The sequence below is a fragment of the Sipha flava genome, unplaced genomic scaffold, assembly GCF_003268045.1.
Source record: "Sipha flava isolate LNK unplaced genomic scaffold, YSA_version1 197_pilon_pilon, whole genome shotgun sequence".
In the NCBI taxonomy this organism is placed as follows: domain Eukaryota; kingdom Metazoa; phylum Arthropoda; class Insecta; order Hemiptera; family Aphididae; genus Sipha; species Sipha flava.
The window spans coordinates 578,856-601,671 of record NW_020272774.1 but is presented as its reverse complement, the minus strand read 5'-3'; the positions used below and the strand labels follow the sequence as shown (position 1 = coordinate 601,671).

The following is a 22,816-nucleotide window of genomic DNA, read 5'->3' as shown; positions in this document are numbered from 1 at the left end:
GCGTACGACAATATTTTTAACTCAAATTTTACAATCAAACATATATAAAAACGCAGAAAAAATATACAACGAGATGTACCCACGTACGACATACGCTTATAAAATCACAAACATAAATAATGCATTGAATAAATTCGGGCGGCGAGAATAGTAACGACATAACGAAGTGTTTACTTGTCATAAAAGTGTATTGCTATCATTTTCTTTTAATTTCGGTCCTATACGTAAATATAAAACAATTGAAGCGTGTAAAATGTTATTGCGAAACTATAATACAAAAGAGTCGTTCAATTCCGTTTTTAATGGTTACAAACGATTTTAAATCGGAGGCGATAATTTTACTTTTCCAAGCCTATATTATACTTGTTTAAAGTTGAGGGAGAAAAATACTCATACAAGAATATTTTATATATATATAAATATATATGGTATGTATATAAAAATACATCCGATTAAACAATTACAATTGGTGAATAAAGTGTCGGCATGTCGTTTCACGCGAGGAATGTATTTATCATAGTAACAAATAGTTTTTCAAAATACTCGAACAATTGGCATCTTTCCGAATCTGAGAACTATTTCTTCAATTTTTTCCTGTTTTGTTTCTTATTTTTTCTGTTTTACTATACGAATCCACCGTTCTGGTAGAGTGCACCGGAGTGTTTCCACGTCGGAAAAAAATATAGGAAATAATATAATAACTGGTTCGCAGCACACGCACACGGAAGAGACTTTTGCTTCAGCGATTCGCAATCAACTTGGTCCTTAGACGAAAAACAACAGCTTTCGTCCGCATCACAGAGTCTATATAATAAACATCCGTATACCTTATTTTACGCAACGTGTGTGTGTGTTTAATAGGTGTGTTTGTGTGTAATAAACGATACCGGCTGCCTTGAGGGCGTATCGACATTGGGTCAAATTATTATTTTTATTTTTAAAAATACTATCCTATGCCAGATGTACAACAACTTATATCGGACACGATATCGGAAATTTTATATTTTATATATATATATATGATATTCCACTAGTCTGTATATTAATACATTCACTTTGAAGCGTGACCAAAATAATCAATTCCATCTATCCATTAAATACATTAAGCTACCTATTTAAAAAAAATAATGACAATATGAGTATTTAATTGATTTTAAACATCATTTTTATAAAAATAAAATGATTACTAAAGTACTTATTGAATTTATGTACACTGCCTTTTAATAGCCTTTTAATAACGGTATCAATAAAAATGTTGACTAACTATTTTTAAAATAGAAATGTACGCATATTGATTTACACCAATACCAGGTAATTTTATCAACCAAAAATTAAATTTAAACAACTATCATCAAAAAACGTCTCGTAAAATTGTACAGTTTCTCTCGTTTCAAACATCTCGTCTGTTACTCGTTAGTCGTTTATAGCATTGTCAACATAATTATAGCATTTCGTACTAGATTATAGTTACTAGTTCACATATCGTACTTGTAATGTTTAAACTTAGTCATATATTTCGACTCTTACAATAAACCTGAGTTTTTAATGATTTTATCGAAAATAAAGAGAAGATTCGGTTTGTTGGTTGGCTCATGTTAGTGCCATACTGTTAGTTAAAACTACATGTAGCAAGACAATATTCAGTGAGATTCAAATACCTGGAACGAACTATTGATTTTTGTTCGATATGACGTTACAAGTTATAGCAAACCATTATTCCTAGAAAATTTAATTAATCTGTTCGCGTATACAGAACTAACGTCTGTAACCATGTTTAAAACATATGGGTAGGCGAAATCTATAGTTATGTTTTAATAACCGTAAAAGTTTTTTCGAAAACTTTGTCAGCAAGTAATGAATCCTTTGTAACCTGAAGCATATCATTTCTACGCGGTTTATGTTAAGTAAATGATGCATAAATACATACTGCAGTGCTATTCGTACCGGTTGAATAAAAATAGACTTTTCCCAAAACTAAAGCTAAAATTATGTTCATATAAAATAATATTGTGTGTTTAAATCGTAATTGAAAAGACCTGCACACAAACTTTCCCGTTTACGTTGAAGATACCCAACGGTTCAGTTATTTTTAGTACAACTTATACAAAATTGGTCCACCACCTGGGATGTTTAGGAAAATAAATCATGCAATATGTCCGTTTTACGAAATATGTGTTGACGAATGGAGAATTCGTACCTATATTTATTCGGCAATACGTAGGTATATTTCCAGAATATCCACTATTAGTGGCTTGCAATAAATTGATAAACTTATAAAAACATTAGTTTTAAATGCAATATAAACATAAACACTCTTCTTGCTGTCTTGTGATTTTGAAAAGAGTTATGTAGGTACGTAAACATCAATCGCACTACACGCATAAATGATATACATAAGTTATCCATCCAATTTTCTTGACGGATTCTCCGAAATCATTAAAAAGCGAAATATTAAATATGCGAGTGCGTATACAGTATAGGTTTACTGTATATAAATATACAGAAAGATTGAGTATTTATTTACAATCATTGAAATACTTATTCTCGCCGATGAAAAAGATGAAAAACAAATTGAGTGTGCGCAGTGAAACGAATGCACATTGCATTAGATAGCTTGTATCTGGAAGAAAATAATAATTATTCGTTCGCCCCAGCTGCGAGACGGACAGTCGTAATTGCCTATACTTCCAAATTTTTTTAATTAAGATTTTTCACAATACCGATCTCGTTGAATTTTTATTACTTCTTACATCCGGTCAGAGTTCCGATTAAAATTCTAAAAATAATAATGTCAAACACACCCACCCTAGACTACACCATTGTCGGAGAGTCCTGTCTAAATGGAAATATATATATATATATATATATATGAGTATATACAGATCGACTGGGTAAGAAATGAAGAGTTTAAAATTGCATTTTAAACTCTGTCACGTCTTCATGCCATTCTTTCTTGCCGTATGCTGTAAATGTCTTTACTTCAAATAACATGTAAATTAGATTACAACAGAACGGTTTCTTTTGCTTTTTAAAAATAAAACTTCGACAACACAATTGATCGTGATGTATATTCGACTTTGGAACCCGAGACTAAAAAATATATTTTACGTATATGAATTGGATAGAACTGTACAAGTCATTGACACATGAATGCAATAAGTGTCTTCATTTGTCCATGTTATCAGGTTAAAAATAACTATAGAGCTGCTTCGAAATAAGCACTGAGTATTACATCATTTTTGTTGCCTAATTTGACCGGGATCATAAAAATTTTTTTTTGTGAAATTCGATCATTCAATCAAATAATCAATTTAAATTTGAAAATTAAATTAACATATTGACTTTTTTATATGTTGCATGATTTCAATTCGAAGTATTTGTGTGACAATTTTTTTTTTTAAAAATATATTTAAAACTAATAAAAATACAACTGCTTCAAAATAATGAAATAGTACTTCATTAATAATGTCTGCGTTTGAAATCCATCAAAAATAAATACCTGCATAATTTATTTACGCAACATTAAGGATAAAACAGTATATGTTTATAATATGTTATATGGTAAAAATGCTATCAACTTCTTATAGTAAATTTATTTTTTATTTTTTTCATTTCTTCAGATCGATAAATATGTTCTTAACAGCATTATTGTACATTGTTGTTTTTGATATTAAAACAGTATGTTATTAAAAATTATCTCGCATTATTTTAAGTTGCCATAAAACACAGTTATCTTACAAAAAAATTAATAAAAATTATGAAACGACTACTCTTATTAAATGTTTACATTATCATCGTATTATGATTATATTTATATAATTTATTAATGGCTTGTTAATAATAATAAAAAAAAGACATAAAAATATATAAGCATAAAACATTAATATTATTGTATAATTGAACACAAAATCAAAAAGTATAAATAAACAATACCCATTCGTATAAAATATATTTTTATTAGTCCCCTGAAAGTAGCAGATTTTGTCAATTGAAAAGTCTACGTGGATATTACACAGAAATATTTGATTTTGTTACTGTAAGGTTTTGAATAAAATATACAAAACTGTTTAATTATTAAAGAGTTCTTAGAAGATATGTTAACAGTACTATTACAATTGATCTTTTGAACAGTATAGGTTAATACGTACGAAATGATCAAACACTAGGTCGTTTAATTGTAACCAAATATCTTAACAGCGTTCCATCTGAACCTAAAATCGATTTTCTTCGATGCGTAAAAACATTTACGAAATAATGAAATAATGCGTGCCCGTGCAATAATATTACAGTTAAATTTTAATCGTCACCAATTAGTCGTCTGTATGTGCGCGTGGTACGTTCAACGCTGTTAGCGATTGATTTTCGCCGTCGCTGTTTCGAACACGGACTGCTATATCGTTCGCGTTACACGCGATATCGCATCTACGAGCGTAATTCGAATCCATAAATCATTCACTGCTCTTATTTAATACAATCTCAGCGGATCATCAAAAGTATCTTGTGAACGCGAGGATTATTTATACTCGTATTTTTCCAACATATCGCACAGTGAACGCCAAAAAAGAGAAAAAAAACCCCCGTTGATTACATTTTCCGCAGCCATCCAGTCGCATTAAAAATAATGAAACGTTTAAACGGACAGGATAAAAAGTCGTGCGAAATAACTTCAATCGATTTGATTGATATGATATACGTAAGTGTATAAGCGCTTCGGGCGTTCCGTCTAAAAGATAGGGGGCTATTTTCCTATCAAGATATAGGGTTGATTGGCAGTATTTTCACTTACCTACGCATGGGGCGGTGGCACAGTCGGCCATCGAGTGATGTAAAAAATGGAGAAAATTCCCCTGCTTCTATTTTTAATTTTTATTTTTTTTTTTTTTTATAACGTTTTCCCCTTTTTCCCACACCGTTGAAACAACAAAAAAAAAGTAAATAAACTCTTTAGTTGATTGATCGACTCATGGGTGTAACCGCAGAAAAATCTCGCATCGGTGTATTTTGCACTAACACAAATTACGGTTTACAGGCGGTGTTAGGACTTCGGGATGATAGCGAAGTTTTTTCGACGTGTAAGCGATGAGGGATGGTGGGAAACGGAAAGATATTGGAAAATATTACGAAAAAAAAAAAAATAGAAATAAAAATAATACACCACCACAATGGTCAGGTGCGACTGCCGCGTGATGAACACATTGAACGAAAACACTTAAGTGCCTTGGCCGCACGTGTACGTCGGCCTCTTGAAAACTTGATTTTGATAGGCCAAGTTAATTATGGTAAAATGTCTATTCATAAAACGCTGTTTTAAACCAACGACTGGAATATTATTAAATCTAACAGACAAGACAATCTATCAAAGTCTACTTACCGAAAACTTTCTACAATATAAACACATTTCTTCGGAAAAACAACAGATTAATTCGCTAGGCTCTTAATACTTTTACCACCTATACAATTTTAGATGCCATTTTCTATTCGTCCTTTTGACACATTGTGATAGGAAAAGGTATTTCCATAAAAACTTTTTGTGATTTATTTTAAGTACCAGATAGGCGTGTACCTACCGCCTAACATTCTAATATCATCGTATGTGTTCGCGAGAACGTGTTTTTTTTCTTTGAATTAACGTAATATTATTTTCTTTTCGACGAGTCTTTTCAATTATTACTTCGTTAGTATATCGTATCGAAATAGGTTATTTTATTAAAGAATACAATCAACGGTTGTAATTATTAAGCATAATTAACTTGAATAATTTAAGTATATTAATAATTAGTATAGTACCTAATGGTGAATAAATAAATAACTAAGTTAATAAACAATAAAATAATGTAAGGACTAATGACTAGAAATTTGATAACTATTGAGTTGTTTCATAAGTAAATGTCCAGTATTTTCTAGCCAGTTAATCGCATTTTCTCCACCTTCGTAGATATCTCTTAATCCCCTGTCAAATGATGTTAAAGAACAGTACTTAACTTTATGTACGATTGAGTCACCTCTTTGTGCTTATGGAGATTTCCCAACAATGAGACATAAAGTATTTTCAATAAACGATTTGATTGATTATTGAGCGTACAATTTTTTTTTTTAATTTTAAAGTTTTCCTAACGTCTGCCATCTAAATTTATAAATGTATAATTTAAATATTTAATATTTTTATAACTGTTAACAGTGGTAAACTAATAAGTTATGTTTAACTTGATGTATTAAATTATAGATTACAATAATACATTTTTACAATACACAGGTTAGTTATACGATATTTCCAAAATAAATTAAACAATAATGAGTAAAGTGAACTAATTGAAGCATAGTTTGACACATCGTTAGGACGATCGCGTTGATATGGACCGCTTGGATTGTGTAGATGACTGAAAAATTTAATCGATAAGTCCTTTAAGTCCTTGATATAGTTTTTGATTGTTGAAATATCGAAGTCTGTATGCGTTACTTTATTTCTAACAAACCATGGAACATTTTGAATTATACGTAGGATTTTGGATTGTATGACTTGTATTTTATTTATATGAGTTATAGAACATTTACTCCAGACCACCACAGCACATATGGAAGTAGAGGACATATAATTTGTTTATATAATAATAATGAACACTTCCAACTCAGTGAAGTTTGGCGATTGAACGCACAAATATCATCAGGCATATAATTCGATTAGGAAGCCGTCGTATCAATACTAAATATTACGTACCGTGCTAAGCATAATATTGACGTACATGTTTGTTTCGTATAACTGACGATTTACGTAAAACTTGTATTGTGTACAAAAATCACTATAACCATGGTGAATATACGTACGACGGTGAATACGATAAAATACATGATTCCTGTTTAAAACATTAAAAGTAATTCAGTACGCAGGATCACAAGTATTCTGAACGAACGCAAATTTTACATATTGTATAATCGCGTAAAACACACTGTTTGTTTATTGCGTACTTTTACATTAGCCTCATATTATTATACAATTTCTATAAGCAGTCACGAGGGACAAAAGCTGCATGTTCACAACATGTCTACGTGGAAAAGCTTTTCCGGGGTAGATAAAGCTTCGGTTTGCGCGAGGGTAAAGTGGAAACGAAAAAAAACACACACAAATATATACCATATATACAGTAAGAGATAGAATGATAGAGAAAGGAGGAGAATTACTGTTTAAAAGGTAGGGCATTTTAACCGGAAGTGTTGAGGGGGGGGGCGTTCGTTTTCTTATCTAAAACAGAAATGAATAATGATTGCCCAAGACCGGAACAAATGTACAAAACGCTATCCTCTGAGTAATATTTTCACCAGCGAAATCAATCGCAGTGTCACCAATATTCATAGTAAAAATATTAATAATAAAAATATTGCGATAAATTGATAATAGATTCAGATGAGTATTTTATCATAATGGCAACGTTATAGAAGCAATCGAAATGTCACTGTTATAAATATAAGTAACCCGTCCTATGTATAAGGACATACATTATTAAAAACGAAGAATTCATAGGTAGCGTCCACTGTAATTTATTTTTCCTATAAACCTTCTTAAGTAGGCAATTATATTAATAACATAGTGAATAAAAAAAAAAAAAATAAATAAAAAGAACAGCGACGAATATCTGCTGTTATTTTGATTCATGAAGAACGAGATTTATTTTACTTAACGTGCACTGGGTTAAATACATAACATTATAATATTGTCAATAAATAACACATATCATACAATGAATATTAGATTCCGTATTATTTATTAAACAATAATCTATCAAATAAAATCAAAGAAAAACAAACAATATTATTTTTTTTTACCTCGACAAAATTTGAAAGAATACTAAAGGCTGAGGGGGTGGGTCGCCTAAAATATTAATATCCTCATATTTAAAATATACAGGATTTCTTTTTTCAGTGAACCCCGAGACAAATTATATAGTCCGAAATTAGGAGCGTGTAGTTTAGGTTTGTGAAATGTGTATCAATAAATTTGCTAACGCAAAAGATTTTTAAATGCAGTTATTATTTTGATGATTAAAAAACCTCGAGAAAAAAAAAGAAAACCTTTAATTAAATTGTAAATAAAACTTATTGTTTTTGAAGTATTAAACAAAAAAGTATTCACGATCGGAAAAAATGTTTATTCAGTTAAAAGATTACTTATGTATTGACTGTATTTCTTTAACACTGATATAGATAATATTGATTGTTTATCATTAGCACCGATCGAATGTAAGTTAATTAGTACTGTTCGAAATAGTTTTGTCTAGAATATTCTCGGGGTAGTTCGCGGGCACCGCCGGTCTACGACCGGGCGCACAGTGGCACGTTTTTCTGGGAAAAAACCGGTTTGCGGGCGGCGCAGCCGCGTAATTTCTAGAATTTTCAAACTATCGTGCGCTACGGATATAAAAGGCCGACATACCCTGGACTCTACATAGTCAGTTAGTTGTAGTTGTAAACTATACAATTCATAAGTAGTGATCGCCGAGATCACTTTTTTTATAATATTTTTATATCGCGTACTATCGCGTTTTTATCGGCATCGGCCCGAACATTGACGTCCATGTCACCGGCACCCCACCATGAAAACTTTAAAAAAATTTTATTCAAATATTTTGTACGTAATTTGTATGAATTTATACGACAATTTTCAGAATTTGTACGACGTTGTTATTTGACTTATATCGAAAATACTGAAGAGGGGTCAAAGACATATGTCTCCGGCCCCCCTAACATAAATAAATTAGTATTATTTTTTTGAATTTAGTAAAACTCAAGAACTCAATTTGTATGAATTTGAACGACCATTTCCGGAATTTTTACTTCACCTCCTCTCCTGAAATATGCGGAAAAACCCTGTTTCCCGTGTCCCCCCCCCAAATTTGAAATCTAAACTTTTTCTTCCGCAAACTTTTTACACATAATTTGTATGAATTTCATAATACAGGGAACTTAAATAAAATTAATTTCAAATATTTTTTCGTTATCGGTTTCATTACTTTTGTTATTATTAATTTAAAAGAATTTTACACAATATTTATGAAAAAAAAAAATTATCCTTGGTTCATACAATATATAGCTTAAATATTATTACAATGTTTAATAATAAAATTTAATTGGAAAATATACACAATTATATCACAGAATATTCTGTGTTTTTATTCTATTTTTGGAACATTATTTAGACTAATATTAGGCATTGTGATTTGTAATGTTTTACTCTTCAACAAACTGTTCTGACGTTTAGTGAATTTCTTATTTCCTGCGTTTTCGTTTTTAAAATCTAAATTAACTGTGTTTTTATATTTATTCTCAAATTTTGTTTGGTAAAAATGTTATCGCTAAATTCTAAGGTGAAAGGACGAAAGCCAGCAGTTCATCCTGATTTAGTTATAAAAGCTGTTCTTCATTTCAAAGACAGAATAATTACTAAAGATAATGGCGAAAAAAATAAGTGAATAGTTTACTTTCCCCCGCACCGCACATAGAAAATTGAGTTTTTCGGGTAAATAGATGCCGTACAAATTCCGGAAATGGTCGTACAAATTCATACAAATTATGTGTAAAAGGCTTGCGGAAGAAAAAGTTTAGATTTCAAATTTGGGGGGGGCGGGGGACACGGGAAACAGGGTTTTTCCACATATTTCAGGAGAGGGGGTGAAGTAAAAATTCCGAAAATGGTCGTACAAATTCATACAAATTGAGTTCTTGAGTTTTACTAAATTCAAAAAAATAATACTAATTTATTTATGTTAGGGGGGCCGGTGACTTGGACGTCGAACATTGTCATTTCGCGCACTGTTGCGTTTCTACCGGCACCAAGCCAAATATTATATTAAAATAGGGTATGTCGAGTTCTGCCGGCAACGGGCCGTAGCATTGTAATTATTAGTGTTTTTATGTTTAATATACAGTCCACTTTTTAGTTCATTAAATTGTGTTGGTTCAGTGTTTTATCGACATTATTATTACCTGACCAGTCTCTCACGGTGTTCTATACACTCGCAAAACTTAAATCCGGATTTAGTCGTCAACAAGCACTTTGCATGTTTTTTGTTATCCAATCAATATTAAATGTTATGATAATTTTCTATAATCTTTTTTTTAAATTAAACATTTAATTTTATATTAAGTCAAATTCTAATTCCTATTAGGTATTTTGTATTTTCAAGGTTGGTTAAATAACTATTAAACAATCAACATTTAAAATATGTACAATTTTATAAATTTAAATTTTTTACTTTTTATTTTTCATAAATAATATAAATGCCATATTATTAAAATAATGATTGGCAATCATACATTTTTTAACTATAGCAATTTGAAAATTGTAATGATTAAGATGGTGGAGAGGCATAGTCCTCACATCTATATTTTATCTCAATATATATGTAAAACAATGTATTATATGGATTTTTCTAAATAAAGTAGTAACTGCTTATCGATAAGTATGTTCTTGATTAATGTTAATTTAAGCTATAGACTTATTTGATTTTATGTATGTTCTTTCTGCGAGGAAAATAATGATAATTTTATTTCGTTATTTAAATAACCACAGTAAAAACTCAATTAGATAGTCAACTGATAGTTAAAGTATATATAAGTGTTAATTATAAAAATAAATATTTTCAAGTATATAAATAATAAAATCTAATATCAAAATACAAATAAATCTCTTAAACTTATTAGAATTTAAATACATAATTATTTAAAATTTCAGTAGTAATACCACTAAGGGGTGGACTATTCTCAAGCCAATATTATATCATTAATTTTTGTGTATTCAATTCAAATTCTCACAGGACTAATTATATTAATTTTTCTTTTATAAAAAAATATATTTTTATGTATATCATTAATAATAAAGTGCCTGCATTGTTGAACAAAGAGACAAATAATGAAACTTTATAATGGTTTTGAATTCAAATGTATTGATAAAAAACTCATACTAAAAAATAAATAAACATCGAATAGATATCAAATAAATATTCATAGATTGTATTAATTCATCGGATTCCGACATAATGCTTAATTTGTTTAATTCGCGGAAAATTTCAAGTACTTTTACATTTTAACCAAAAGGATAAAATACATATGCAATGAAGTGAGGTTACCGAGTATACGTGCAACAGTCTCGTTTTGTTCACTTCAATAGAAAACAGTTGTTAATTATTATTACGGTCATGTTCAATTTGAACTTATCTCTTGTACCATATAGTATTATGATATTTTACATACAATACGGTCAGCATAAATCACATTTGTTTTACGTTTGTATAGTTAATTATTAGATCCCAAGTATCCGATTATAAAACTGTACTTAAAATAGCATAGTGTAATTCTTGTATTTAAAGGTCATATTTACGTAATCAAATAAGAAATTGTATAAAAGTTGTAAGGACGAGCAAAATAATTTTAATTTATAAAACATGAATAATAAAATAATTTCAAATATTTAGCTAAAAGCCTATATAGATAAAAATTTAAGTATTAAAAAAATGTCACTTGTCATATCAAAACGAGTTTCCGTCAGATTTCTCAAATTTTTCAATGACTTCTCACAATTTTCTTCTAAGAAACCCTAATTGAATAAGATAATTTTCTACCTGAGAAGTTCAATATTTGAGATAATATTATACCGACAATAGTATGGATAGGTGAGTATGAAGTAAAACATATTATTGATAATTGCGGTTTCGAAAAGATAGAGTACTTATAATATGTTTAATGAAGCAGACGCGAAGAAATTGCCGGTTTACCGTGATTAGAGAGCATCCATCAAACCGACACTACTGATATCGAACTTGTCTGATGGCTTTTACCGTGTCTGTCAAAGTAAAAGTTTTTCGATTCTCAACTTTTGCGGATCAGTTAACCAGAATGAAAAACTTCGATACGTGTGGAGAAAAAACTAAAAATACTTAACCGGCTCATATACTCGAAACTCGCCTAATTTTAAGTATCTGACAAAACTATGTATACAACATTAATCTGATATGGAATGCAGCTATATAATGGGAAGATAGAATTAAATGTTTATTTAAGCGACAAATTTGATTCAAAATCGTGTCCATTATAAACCATCCCATGTATATGACGAGCATTTATTTTTTACAACTAAGAACAGAATATTATTTCACATAAAAAAAATAAAAATGAAATTAATGCTACGTGAAAGACTTCTGCCAATTGTTTTTATTCGATTCTCATTTTCTAAAGTTTATAACGCCAGTACAATTATGAAGTACAATTACAAGAACGAAATGGTAATTTAAAACTGAAATATAAAAAAAAAAAATGTGACGAAAAATACGATTTTTTGAGATGACTTGGAATTAGTAATAATTAATTCAACCTTTTAAGTTTTGAAAACGTTATATAATATTAGTAGGTACTAGAAGATAGCATTTCATGCAATTTATAAAAAATGAACATGTCATTTAAAGCTCCCAAGTTTCGACAAAAAATAAAAAAGCGATGTGCATAATAATAGATTATACCAGGTTTGGCACGTATTATACATAAATGTATAATTTGTGTACTATACTATGTATTATACATCTATATTTTATACATCATCGATAAAAACTAATATAAAGTCCAATTATTATAACTATAAAATATAATTGTATTGTGATAAATGTTCACACTGTTAATATTAATAAATCAGTTATTTACATGGACTATGATATAGTAAGATCTTAGTCCGTGGTTATTTAATTGCTAATTATCAGTTATTTTAAATCATCATTTATAATTTAAAATTATGATTTTTGGTTTCTAAGATATAGTAGTATACTTTCTACTTTAGTAGTTATTGTTACATTTATATTATATATATATTCATTTATAAAGTAATAACTAGGACTCGGATTTATTTGTAAATAGTAAATACAAATTTTCTATTACTAATAGTAAATAAAGTAAGAAATAATTATTATAATTATTAATTAGTAATTACAGTATTACATAAACTATCATAAGCAATACAAAATTAACATAGTTATTGAATTCTAAGACATTATCCAAATTACAGTAAAAACAATTATTATTTATACTCTAGGTATGTATAAAAAAATATTTAATAATAATTTAAATACTTTTTGAAAGAAAAAATAGGAAAAACAATTTATACGTTTTATACTTTTATACTACATGTATAAAAATGTATTATACATATGTATATACATCATGATGTATAAAACTTTTATACGTAAATTCACCCAACTCTGGATTATACAATGGAGAATGAGGTAAACCTAAATTATAGACGTATTACATCATTAGCTACCTAGGTAAGTCTAGAGCAAGGGTTTTCAACCTTTTTATGCAACGGGCCATATTTTATTTTTTTTTTTAACCTTGCGGGCCATCCGTAGTAAAAACATGTATTTTATATATAAATTCAGTTTTATTCTTACAATTTTTAAAATTAAGTGGGTACATTTAAAATGACTATTATTATTAAAACATAAATAAATAAACATTTTTTTTTTTTAATTACAATTTTTTTATTTTATTTTTAATATGATTAACATTTAAAATGTGATCGCGGGCCGCATATTATGACAGCGTGGGCCGTGGATTGAAAACCCCTGATCCAGAGACTCTATTCTCATTGTGAGTGTGATATAGGTATGCCGTTCATTACTTACTATGATAAAAAGTTAGTGTATAGTAATAAATGTATAACAGATGCATGTTTATTTTAATCGTATTGTACATGAGGTAAACGGTGAATTGAATGCGTTCGTTTCGTTTCCGAAGTCACCAAACAGTGTAACTCGACCATTTCAGACATCACGTATTTATTTTATTCTTCAATCATAAGAAAATGTTATCCAGGATAGCTTAGAATAACTATGATAAGCCTTCGGCTCGAAAAAATCCTTTAAAAAATTTACAATGAAAAAAACTTTAACTAGTAATTTCTTGAAACCATTGATGAATAATAGATTTTTGTTTGTCTCCCGAACAAAATAAAAGACTGTAATCAATTATACATTTTGGGATTTCCAAGTACTACAACGAAACAATCGTACTGTTCTATTGTATAATGTTGATAAACATTTAACACATTCAGTACTCATTTAGCACTTTTAGCTCCGCTACGTATCGTAACAGTTAGAACATACCGACATGTTATTGACAAATGATTGTCAGTAAAATTCGTTTTCCAAAATATAAATCTATTAGAAATCAGGAATAATACTCGTCGGAGGTGCATAAATTTAAAAAAAAAAACAATTCTTAACCGTTAAATATCAAGTCGTAGTGCAGCGTACTAACTCCGAGCGGTTGTTGTCGGACGGCGAATACAAGTGCGATTTCATAAATCCCCGAAACGTTTAGAAACTTTTGATCCATTTTTACATTCGTGGATGCAAGTACGAACAATCGTGTTGATTACAATACGATATAATCATGGATCTTAAATGTCAGTGAAAATCCATTCAGTCTATCCACAATGGTACGCGTAACTTTGACAACGGTTTTGCACAATGTGATATGCGTCGATATCCATTCGAAAGCCACATAAAATGTCAAAATTATGATACTGCCGATACTGCTGATAATTAACATGTGTCGGCGATACTGACTTTTTTTTTTTATATTACGAGTACTCATAAGTACTCATATGTTTAGATTCTTTACCTTTCTTTGGGAAGGGGGGGTCGGTTAAAACTTGTTCACGGGTCGGTTTGGCCTATGGGTTATTGTAAGGAGATTCTTGCTTAGTCTACTGGAAAATGGTTGATTGCGTGCACTCACCGTCACCGGTTTAGATAAGAAACGACTATGTGGTAGAACAACGTTTCTCAATCTGTGGGTTACCAACCACTAGATGAAGGGGAAGGGATTGCATCCGTTAGAAATAATTTAAAGCTGATGTATGACCAGTGCTGTACAACATGGAAGTCACAACCACTAAGGGGGTTGCCAAATTGTAGTAGGGGGTCGCTTATAATTTGACACTCAATTGATAAAGTTATGTTTATTATTTTATATCACTTTATACTTATATTTTAGATTTTATAAAAATAATTTTATATATTTTTTATTTGTTTTTTTCTGAATTAAAGAAATATTAAAATTGCCCAAAATTAACGATTTAATTTATATGAATTCAAATGGTTTTGTACATTAAGTAAGTATATTATTTACTTACTTAACGTTAGTTGGAAAGAAGATCGTCTCATCGAAATAAATTAACTGTAGGGTCATGGATCAAAAAAGGTTGTACGGCGCTGATATAGACAAACAACCTTTTATTTACATTGAAAATAAAATAGTAATAAACAACCACATAGTAGTCAAAATGAAAAATTTAGTTTTTTATCATAAAGCCTATAGATGTAAACTTCATCCATCACTTGTCTAGCTATTCGAAAACTCGTGTTTTTGTTTCGTTAACGGTCAACGATACGGTGTATTTTGTAAGTGGTATGACGGATAAAATCTTAAATTAGTTTTTATTACCATGAGGGGGGGAGGAGGGAATCGTAATGTGACTTATTGTATTTTTACTTTTTCCGAGAATCGTGACGTTAAAAACGTTAAGAATTGCTGCGATGGAACTCGCGCCATTACGTCCGCCAACTTCGTGATAACAACATCCTACCGCCGTACGTCATCCCGGCATACCTGCGGCACTATGTGGTTCAGTATGATTTGTCTTTGAACGCGTACACGTAAACATATTATGACGAATTTTGCCTAACAACATGTTTAGGGCTGACGACAATACCACCTTATGCCCCCCTAACCAGCCCTTCGCACCGCACGATTCCTATCGTGTTTGTCTTGACGCATAAAATCCGCAATAATGAACCACTGCTCACTCTACCATCCAACCACCTCTTCCTTCATCCTCACGAACACACACGCACTCATGCATGTATGTACATATGTGCAGGTATATATGCATAATGTTAAATAGTCCCGCACCGGAAAGTAAAACGAGGACACTCAACTAAAGAAATTTGATAACCCATTATAAATTATTCGACTATGTCAACATGATCCATACGTCGCCGTACACAACGCTCTATAGTACGTTACATAGTTCCGAAAGATTACGCGCTCGCTAAAACATTCATGAAATTGACACATTCGCACTTTAAACTAAACTAGTTAAAATTATTGAAATGTTTAAACTAATTAAAGCGTTTTTTTTTTCTTTCTCAAATTTCTCGAACGATTTAAAACATTTTTTCTCTTTTTGTTTCGCAATAATTTTATTTTTAAAACGTTTTAATGTTCATAGTTAATTTCTTAGATGAAATAAAAATAAATGCAATCGTTAAATTGTTAAAATCTCATATAGAGGATTTCAAGCAAAAGGTGAGCGATACAGAGAATTGATAGTCTTTCAAGGAATAACAAGTGTTAACAAGCCTATGTAAAATATCGCACCGAGTTGGGTAGCGTTATTGGTTCCGAGTGTCAGGTCAAATACTTTGTTTGAATTTAAATCTGAACATGCGTCAAAAAACAATTTCATGAAAAGCGTGATGTTTAATGTCAGATAATCGTCATCATTAAAATGTACACCCTTTCATATTCCCTATCAACCTAATGTTATCATTAATATTACTAACAAATTTTAACGCTATGAAAGAATTTTAGATGTCTATATCAAAATCATTAATGAGTAATTATGCCATCAGAAATATCTAAAACACCACTCTAAAGCGTTAAAAATGTATACCTAACGAAAATAATGTACCGTATTTCGATTTTCAATAGTATTTCATAAACATTGAACAAGCCAAATCATCGAAATAATTATCACATCATAAATTAAAATAATACTAATTTTATAAAACAAAATATTGTTATAAAAATTCGTGGGATATTTCAAAATCGTTGGTGCTTCGGATAATTACTGTGAAAACCGGAAAATTACCGCATATGCGTTACGTTCTGAACGCGATTCAAAATCTAAATAGTTGCGACACTTCAATTCATGGTATAGACTTATTGTAAGTAGAACATTTTTTACGAACAAATAAAATAAAAACATCGTTGTAAAACCAATTTATTTCTACACTCCGGAGAGATTCTAAAATACATGTCAATACCTGCTATTATTTGGTTAGAAATAAATACAGCATTCGCAACACTTGAAAATTAGATTTTATAAAAAAAAAAAAAAAGTTCTTTTCCTCCACACAATTTGAAAGTACTTTTTATTAAGACCCATCGGTGACACGATATATACGTATAACAGATAAACCATTAAAAAAAAAAAATTAAAAAAATAGTCTTATTTCCAACAAAAAAGAGCATTTGACGATTTTCAGTCGTTGAAATTGTATTCAATTAAAACAAGAAAAACACGTATAAAACGTGTAAGAACAAATGTTTTACAATTTATTTCGGTTGTAAAAATAAGTTATAATACGCTAGATTTGTGTTTAAAAGGGTTAGACAAAATCTCAAGGGTTCGACTGCCAAGAGTGACGGGTCGGAACACTATCACGTTTAAAATCGAAATTCCTGACACCATAAAGTTGTTGCTAAGGTATTCCTATCCTTTAGGGATCCCTTCACACTAACCTGATAGACTGGATTCGAAAGAGGTAACTTATCAAATTACAGTTTAAACTTTCTAGTCAGGCAAAGTATTTTTAGAACATAATACGACAAATTTCCGATTTGAAGCTGAAAAATGTTAATATACTTACTACGTTTTAAAAATTTAGTTTAAGTAAAAAAAAAAAAGTTATATTTACTTATATTATTTTCAATGCACTAGGTTCTTAAAAGTATGTTAGAAAAAAAATATGTTCGAGAAGACAATGTACAGCGTTGTCTATTATTATATTTGTCTAAAGTTCGCGAACTATTAGTAACATCAAACTATTCTCACAAGCTAAAATTCAAGTATAACTTAATTCACCTACTCGACCCTCTGTATATATACACTATTTACTTTTATGTGGTATACATTATTATATTTAAATTAAAAGTAGTAATTTACATTTAATATATTTTTAACGCATTTTATAAACTAATTATATTTATTGACATTTTTATATTGTATACTCACCCCAATTTCCGAACGCCAATACCAGACCAAAATGAAATACTAGTGATTTGATGGAATTCGAAATCATGACTGATTCAAATTGATCGATTCTAAAAAATAAAAATTTGAAAATAAAAGGTGACTCGTGAAAAAATGTAAACGTGTAAAATGATAATACACTAACACAGTTATTTAACTAAAAATACATATAATTTTTAATTGAATTGTCGAATAATAGAAATATTTGACTAGCATATGATACATAGAATAGAATTAATAATATACAGTAATAAAATTAATGATAATGATATACGAAATACAAAAATAAAAGTAATTAGAAAATGTTGAATAAGGAAGAACAATTAATATATTAATATATGAATAAAATATATTTATTTCTTAATTTAATTTTTTGAATTGTATTAAGATTAAACACCGTTCACTGAATTGATCGTATTATATTAAATATATATGTACAACAACGAATATCATGAACTTGTGTGATTTCAGTTGTGACTTTTAAATAAAATGATTTTATTGAAACCAACTATTGAGAAAGCTAATAGCTTTTTTACGTAAAACGTCCATCTCAGTTCTCACGACTTGAACTATGAGATTACGTTTTGCGATGTGATCGAATCACACATCTCCTACGAAATAAGAATAATAATTTTTCTTTCCCCGACGTACCTGTTTCGTAAAAACGAATTACCTACAGACGTTTATAATCATTTTATTATCGTCACTGCGAGATGACAATATTTGCATTCGGTTTCGTAAGTCGTCAGTTTATCATTGTCATAATTTAATTTCGTCTTCGCAATAACATTCGGAATCGAAATATTTCGGAACGGGAAAAATGCACGAGCAACGCGATACAGTCTGGGTTCGCGAGTTCGAAGCCAACTGGCCAACGTGCTGACAACGTGATTGGTGTGCGGCACGACCGCGCAGGACTCAATTCGTGGTGTGTTAGACGCCCACATCCCATCGCACACGCTCCTTTGGACGAATAACGAGAACTAAAAAATAAAATCAGGTACTCGCACACGCACAAACCTCCGTGGTTGTTCGTGAAAATAGATATTTTGTTCATTTTTCATATAAATTCGATAAAAAAAAATTAAAAAAACCTGATCAAAAAAATGATGTAGACATTTTACTATAGAAATAAATCAGTGGTTGACTTACGTTTTGAAATCTTTTATTACGTTCTTTTATAAGAACTATTTCGTATTATATTACGTTACTTATTACTTTTCATATGATACGAACTCTTAGTGCTGCTGTGATACGACAAATTACATAGGAATAGGATCTCAACCGTTAATTTTGCGAGACAGTTATTAATATTATTTTTTGTAGGCATTTTAGAAATCCGATTTATTTTCAACATGTTGCAACGCGTTGTTAATCGATGTGTTATAACATAATACGTTGAAAGTTAAATTTTAAAGAATGTAAAGACTGAATTTAGGTTTTTAGTGAATTATTTTTCCGTCCAAGATTTCCCCGAGATAATCGGCGCATAGTTTTGACCAATTCCACTCGTCTACCCGGCAACATATATTTTACCCGCAGGTTTTTCCACATTTAGGAAAAATCGAATACCTAATTGATTGTACATCAAATTAATCGTAAAAAGTAAAAATAATACAAAACGTCATTACACTTTCGGACAAACATTTATGTACATATTTATAATTGTAGTAAAACTATTATAATATGGGAAAAATTTACAGTTACATGATCGCAAATTAATTCTGTACAACGAATACAAAAATTTGCTGTTGGCAATTAATTTATTCATAAACTATGATATAATAAATTACAAACATAAATTAGCAAAAAATTTTGACGTTATACAATAAATAAATAAAATATAAAAAATATTAGTTTTAATTTACACAATTATGTTGTTTACATTATTCAATAGGAATCACTTGAATATATTTCGCGGTCCACTTCATTTAAATACTAAAAACTCATCTAGAAGTCATAAACTTCAATCTTCAAAAGAAGATATTCAAACTAGATATCAGAAAGAAATGATTCTTAAAAGTAATATTTTTGATGAACACATTGTAATTAATATTTCATTGGCAATTTTTTTTTAAAACCTATACCTGTTTCGCAGAAAATGAATAATACATTTTGATGAAGTAATATACTTATACAAAGATTATTTTACAATTTCAATGCACAATATTTTATTTTTTAATCACAAGAATTTTATTATTTTATATTATTTAAATATAAAATGATAATTTATTCTTCTAGAATGAATTTAAATATTAAAAATTCTATTAGAACCCTACTATTTTAATTAAAATTATATTTTTATATTTCATATTATGAAATATTATTATTTTGTATAAAATTGTTCTATAACTATAATTATTAAAGGTAATTTTCAACGCATATTTAGATAATTTGTCATTGAAAATTTATAAATATAAGTCAAATTATTTATAATCCTTATTAATATATTAAAATATTTGTACATTTACATAAAAATAAAAATAATTTTAAATAATTTTAAGAATGTTCATTTTTAAATAACAAATATTTACAATTAAATTCAAATTCATATGAAATAATGATTCATTTATAGGTCACAAATAATTTATTTTATTTAATCCATATCAAAATATTCAGTCAACCAAATAATTCATTGCAGTTTGTGAATGTGAAAAAATGTAAAAAGTTTATAACTAATAATCACAAACATTAAAGCAAAATATATATTGATCATACTCGTAGATATAATTAGTAAAATAAACGTTACACATTTTAAATTAATTTAAAATTAAAAATGTTTTCAAAATGTTCGTGTCTACAGTTCAAATTTCATTTATATACTTCTTTTTTTTTCATTCTTTAGATCAAATTTATTTTAAAGTACGTTTCATTATTAAAAAATATATATACAGAAATACAATGAGCTGAGAATTAATCTTTTCTTTTTTTCAGACGTCACATAAGATACAATTGGTTAGTAAATAATTGTGGTCTCAAAGAATCGTATTATTCAACGATTATGGTAACTAAATATAGTTTGATAAAGTTAAATGTAAATCTTAAACTGATAAAATAAAATGAAACATAAAAAGTGGCTTAAATTGTTTGAAAATAAACAATACTCATATGGTCCAATATTAATAATTTTAAATTAAAATTTAAGATAATATTCGCTAATTGAAATACGTTATTTAAATTGCTTTGTCTTAATCGAATTCATAACATATTGTAATACATTAAATCAATTAACTATTTACAAACATGTATATATATTTAAAGAAATCGGTAAAATGACTTCAGGATGATATTAATAAATAAATCCCATACTATAATAGTTTCATTTTCAAATGTTTATATTTGAATTTCATTAAACTCGTATTTCCTCAATGATAACTAAAACGTCATATTCTCGTTTATACATCCAAAATCACTTTTTTCCAACTCTGAGCCGTTTCGTCTCGTTTTTATCTTTTATGCTTACCCAGACAAATTTATATTATAATTTTATTCCGTCCCTTAATCTGTAGCCTGCGCCATCCAACCGAAATGAAACCGGGATTTGACTTTTATTGTTTTTTTTTTCTTTCTTGGTTAAAATGATTCAACGGAAAAAACATACAAACCCCTAACCGCACACTGATCTTCGCAGCCTGAATTTAATATCAATAATTTAATGAGTAAGATAAAACAATTGTTCAGAGCACTATGAACTCAGAGAATAATAATGAAAAAAAAGAAATTATTAAAAATGTATTAGCTACTACACAATTTCATCAGATCCATAGTTTTATTCAAGTACTTTCGATTCGTTCGCATATAGTAACTGGTGTATATATGTATTACTCTTGTTCTATCCATGTAAACATGTAAACAATGCATTGAAATATTTGACGAAAATAGTCAATATATTTTAGACTGTAAATTGATTTTTTTAACATAAAAATTATTTCTTATTCATTTTACTTCCATGTTAAAATCTACTAAATCTATACAATGAATATAAAACCGATGATTGTACCTATGGCCAATCAAATAATACTAATTAAATTTATTTCTAACCATTAATATAAATAATATTAATGAACAGGGTTCAGATTTTATAGCATTGCTACTTATTATAGGATAAAGATAAAGATAACAGAGTGAGCTATTCATTTGTGTTATTAACCAGGGACTCCAAATAAGAAATTTAATTTTGCTAATTTTTGCATATTTGAAGTATTATAGATTTTAAGTGCTATTTTTGAAGTTTTAGCGATATTTTTTGCTAATATACATGATTTTATGCTGCAAATTGTGTGAATGTAAAGTTAATAGTGACAAAATGTTTAACGTTAATCAACAGTTAAAAACGGAGAAACAGTTACATAGGTACAAACTATGTCATAATTTAAGGTAAAACAGGTATACATACAACAAGACGTACCACATATAAGTTTTTTGAAATTATTAACAGAAAATGGTAATTTTAGTTTTTTTATTAATTTATTTCCTCATAAAATAATATAATAAATTCAATCAAATTTTGACTTACATTTTTTTTCTTTTGCTATTTTTGTTGTTTTTAGGGCATATTTATAGAGCATATTTTAAGGTTTTTTTTTGGTCATATTATAGTGCATATTTTAGTATTTTTGATGCTATTAAATTCGAACCCTGTTAATGAGTTATAATAAGCTTTCACTTTAAATACAAGTGGAAATATTATAAGATCAAGATTATTTTATCATTATAAGAAAATCATAAAATAATTTATTT

General features: G+C 28.8%; 1 protein-coding gene across 1 annotated transcript in view; it reads right to left on the bottom strand.

Moving 5' to 3' along the window:
* Positions 1 to 18,988, bottom strand: part of LOC112681784 (carbonic anhydrase-related protein 10) — a 123,957-nt gene extending 104,969 nt beyond the window's left edge. Inside the window, exons 1-2 of the mRNA XM_025552099.1 lie at positions 18,728 to 18,988; positions 18,059 to 18,147 (exon numbers count right to left, since the gene is read on the bottom strand). Coding sequence (XP_025407884.1) covers positions 18,059 to 18,125 — 67 coding nt within the window. The 5' untranslated portion in view covers positions 18,126 to 18,147; positions 18,728 to 18,988. The remainder of the gene's footprint in view (positions 1 to 18,058; positions 18,148 to 18,727) is intronic.
* Positions 18,989 to 22,816: the final 3,828 nt, after the last annotated feature.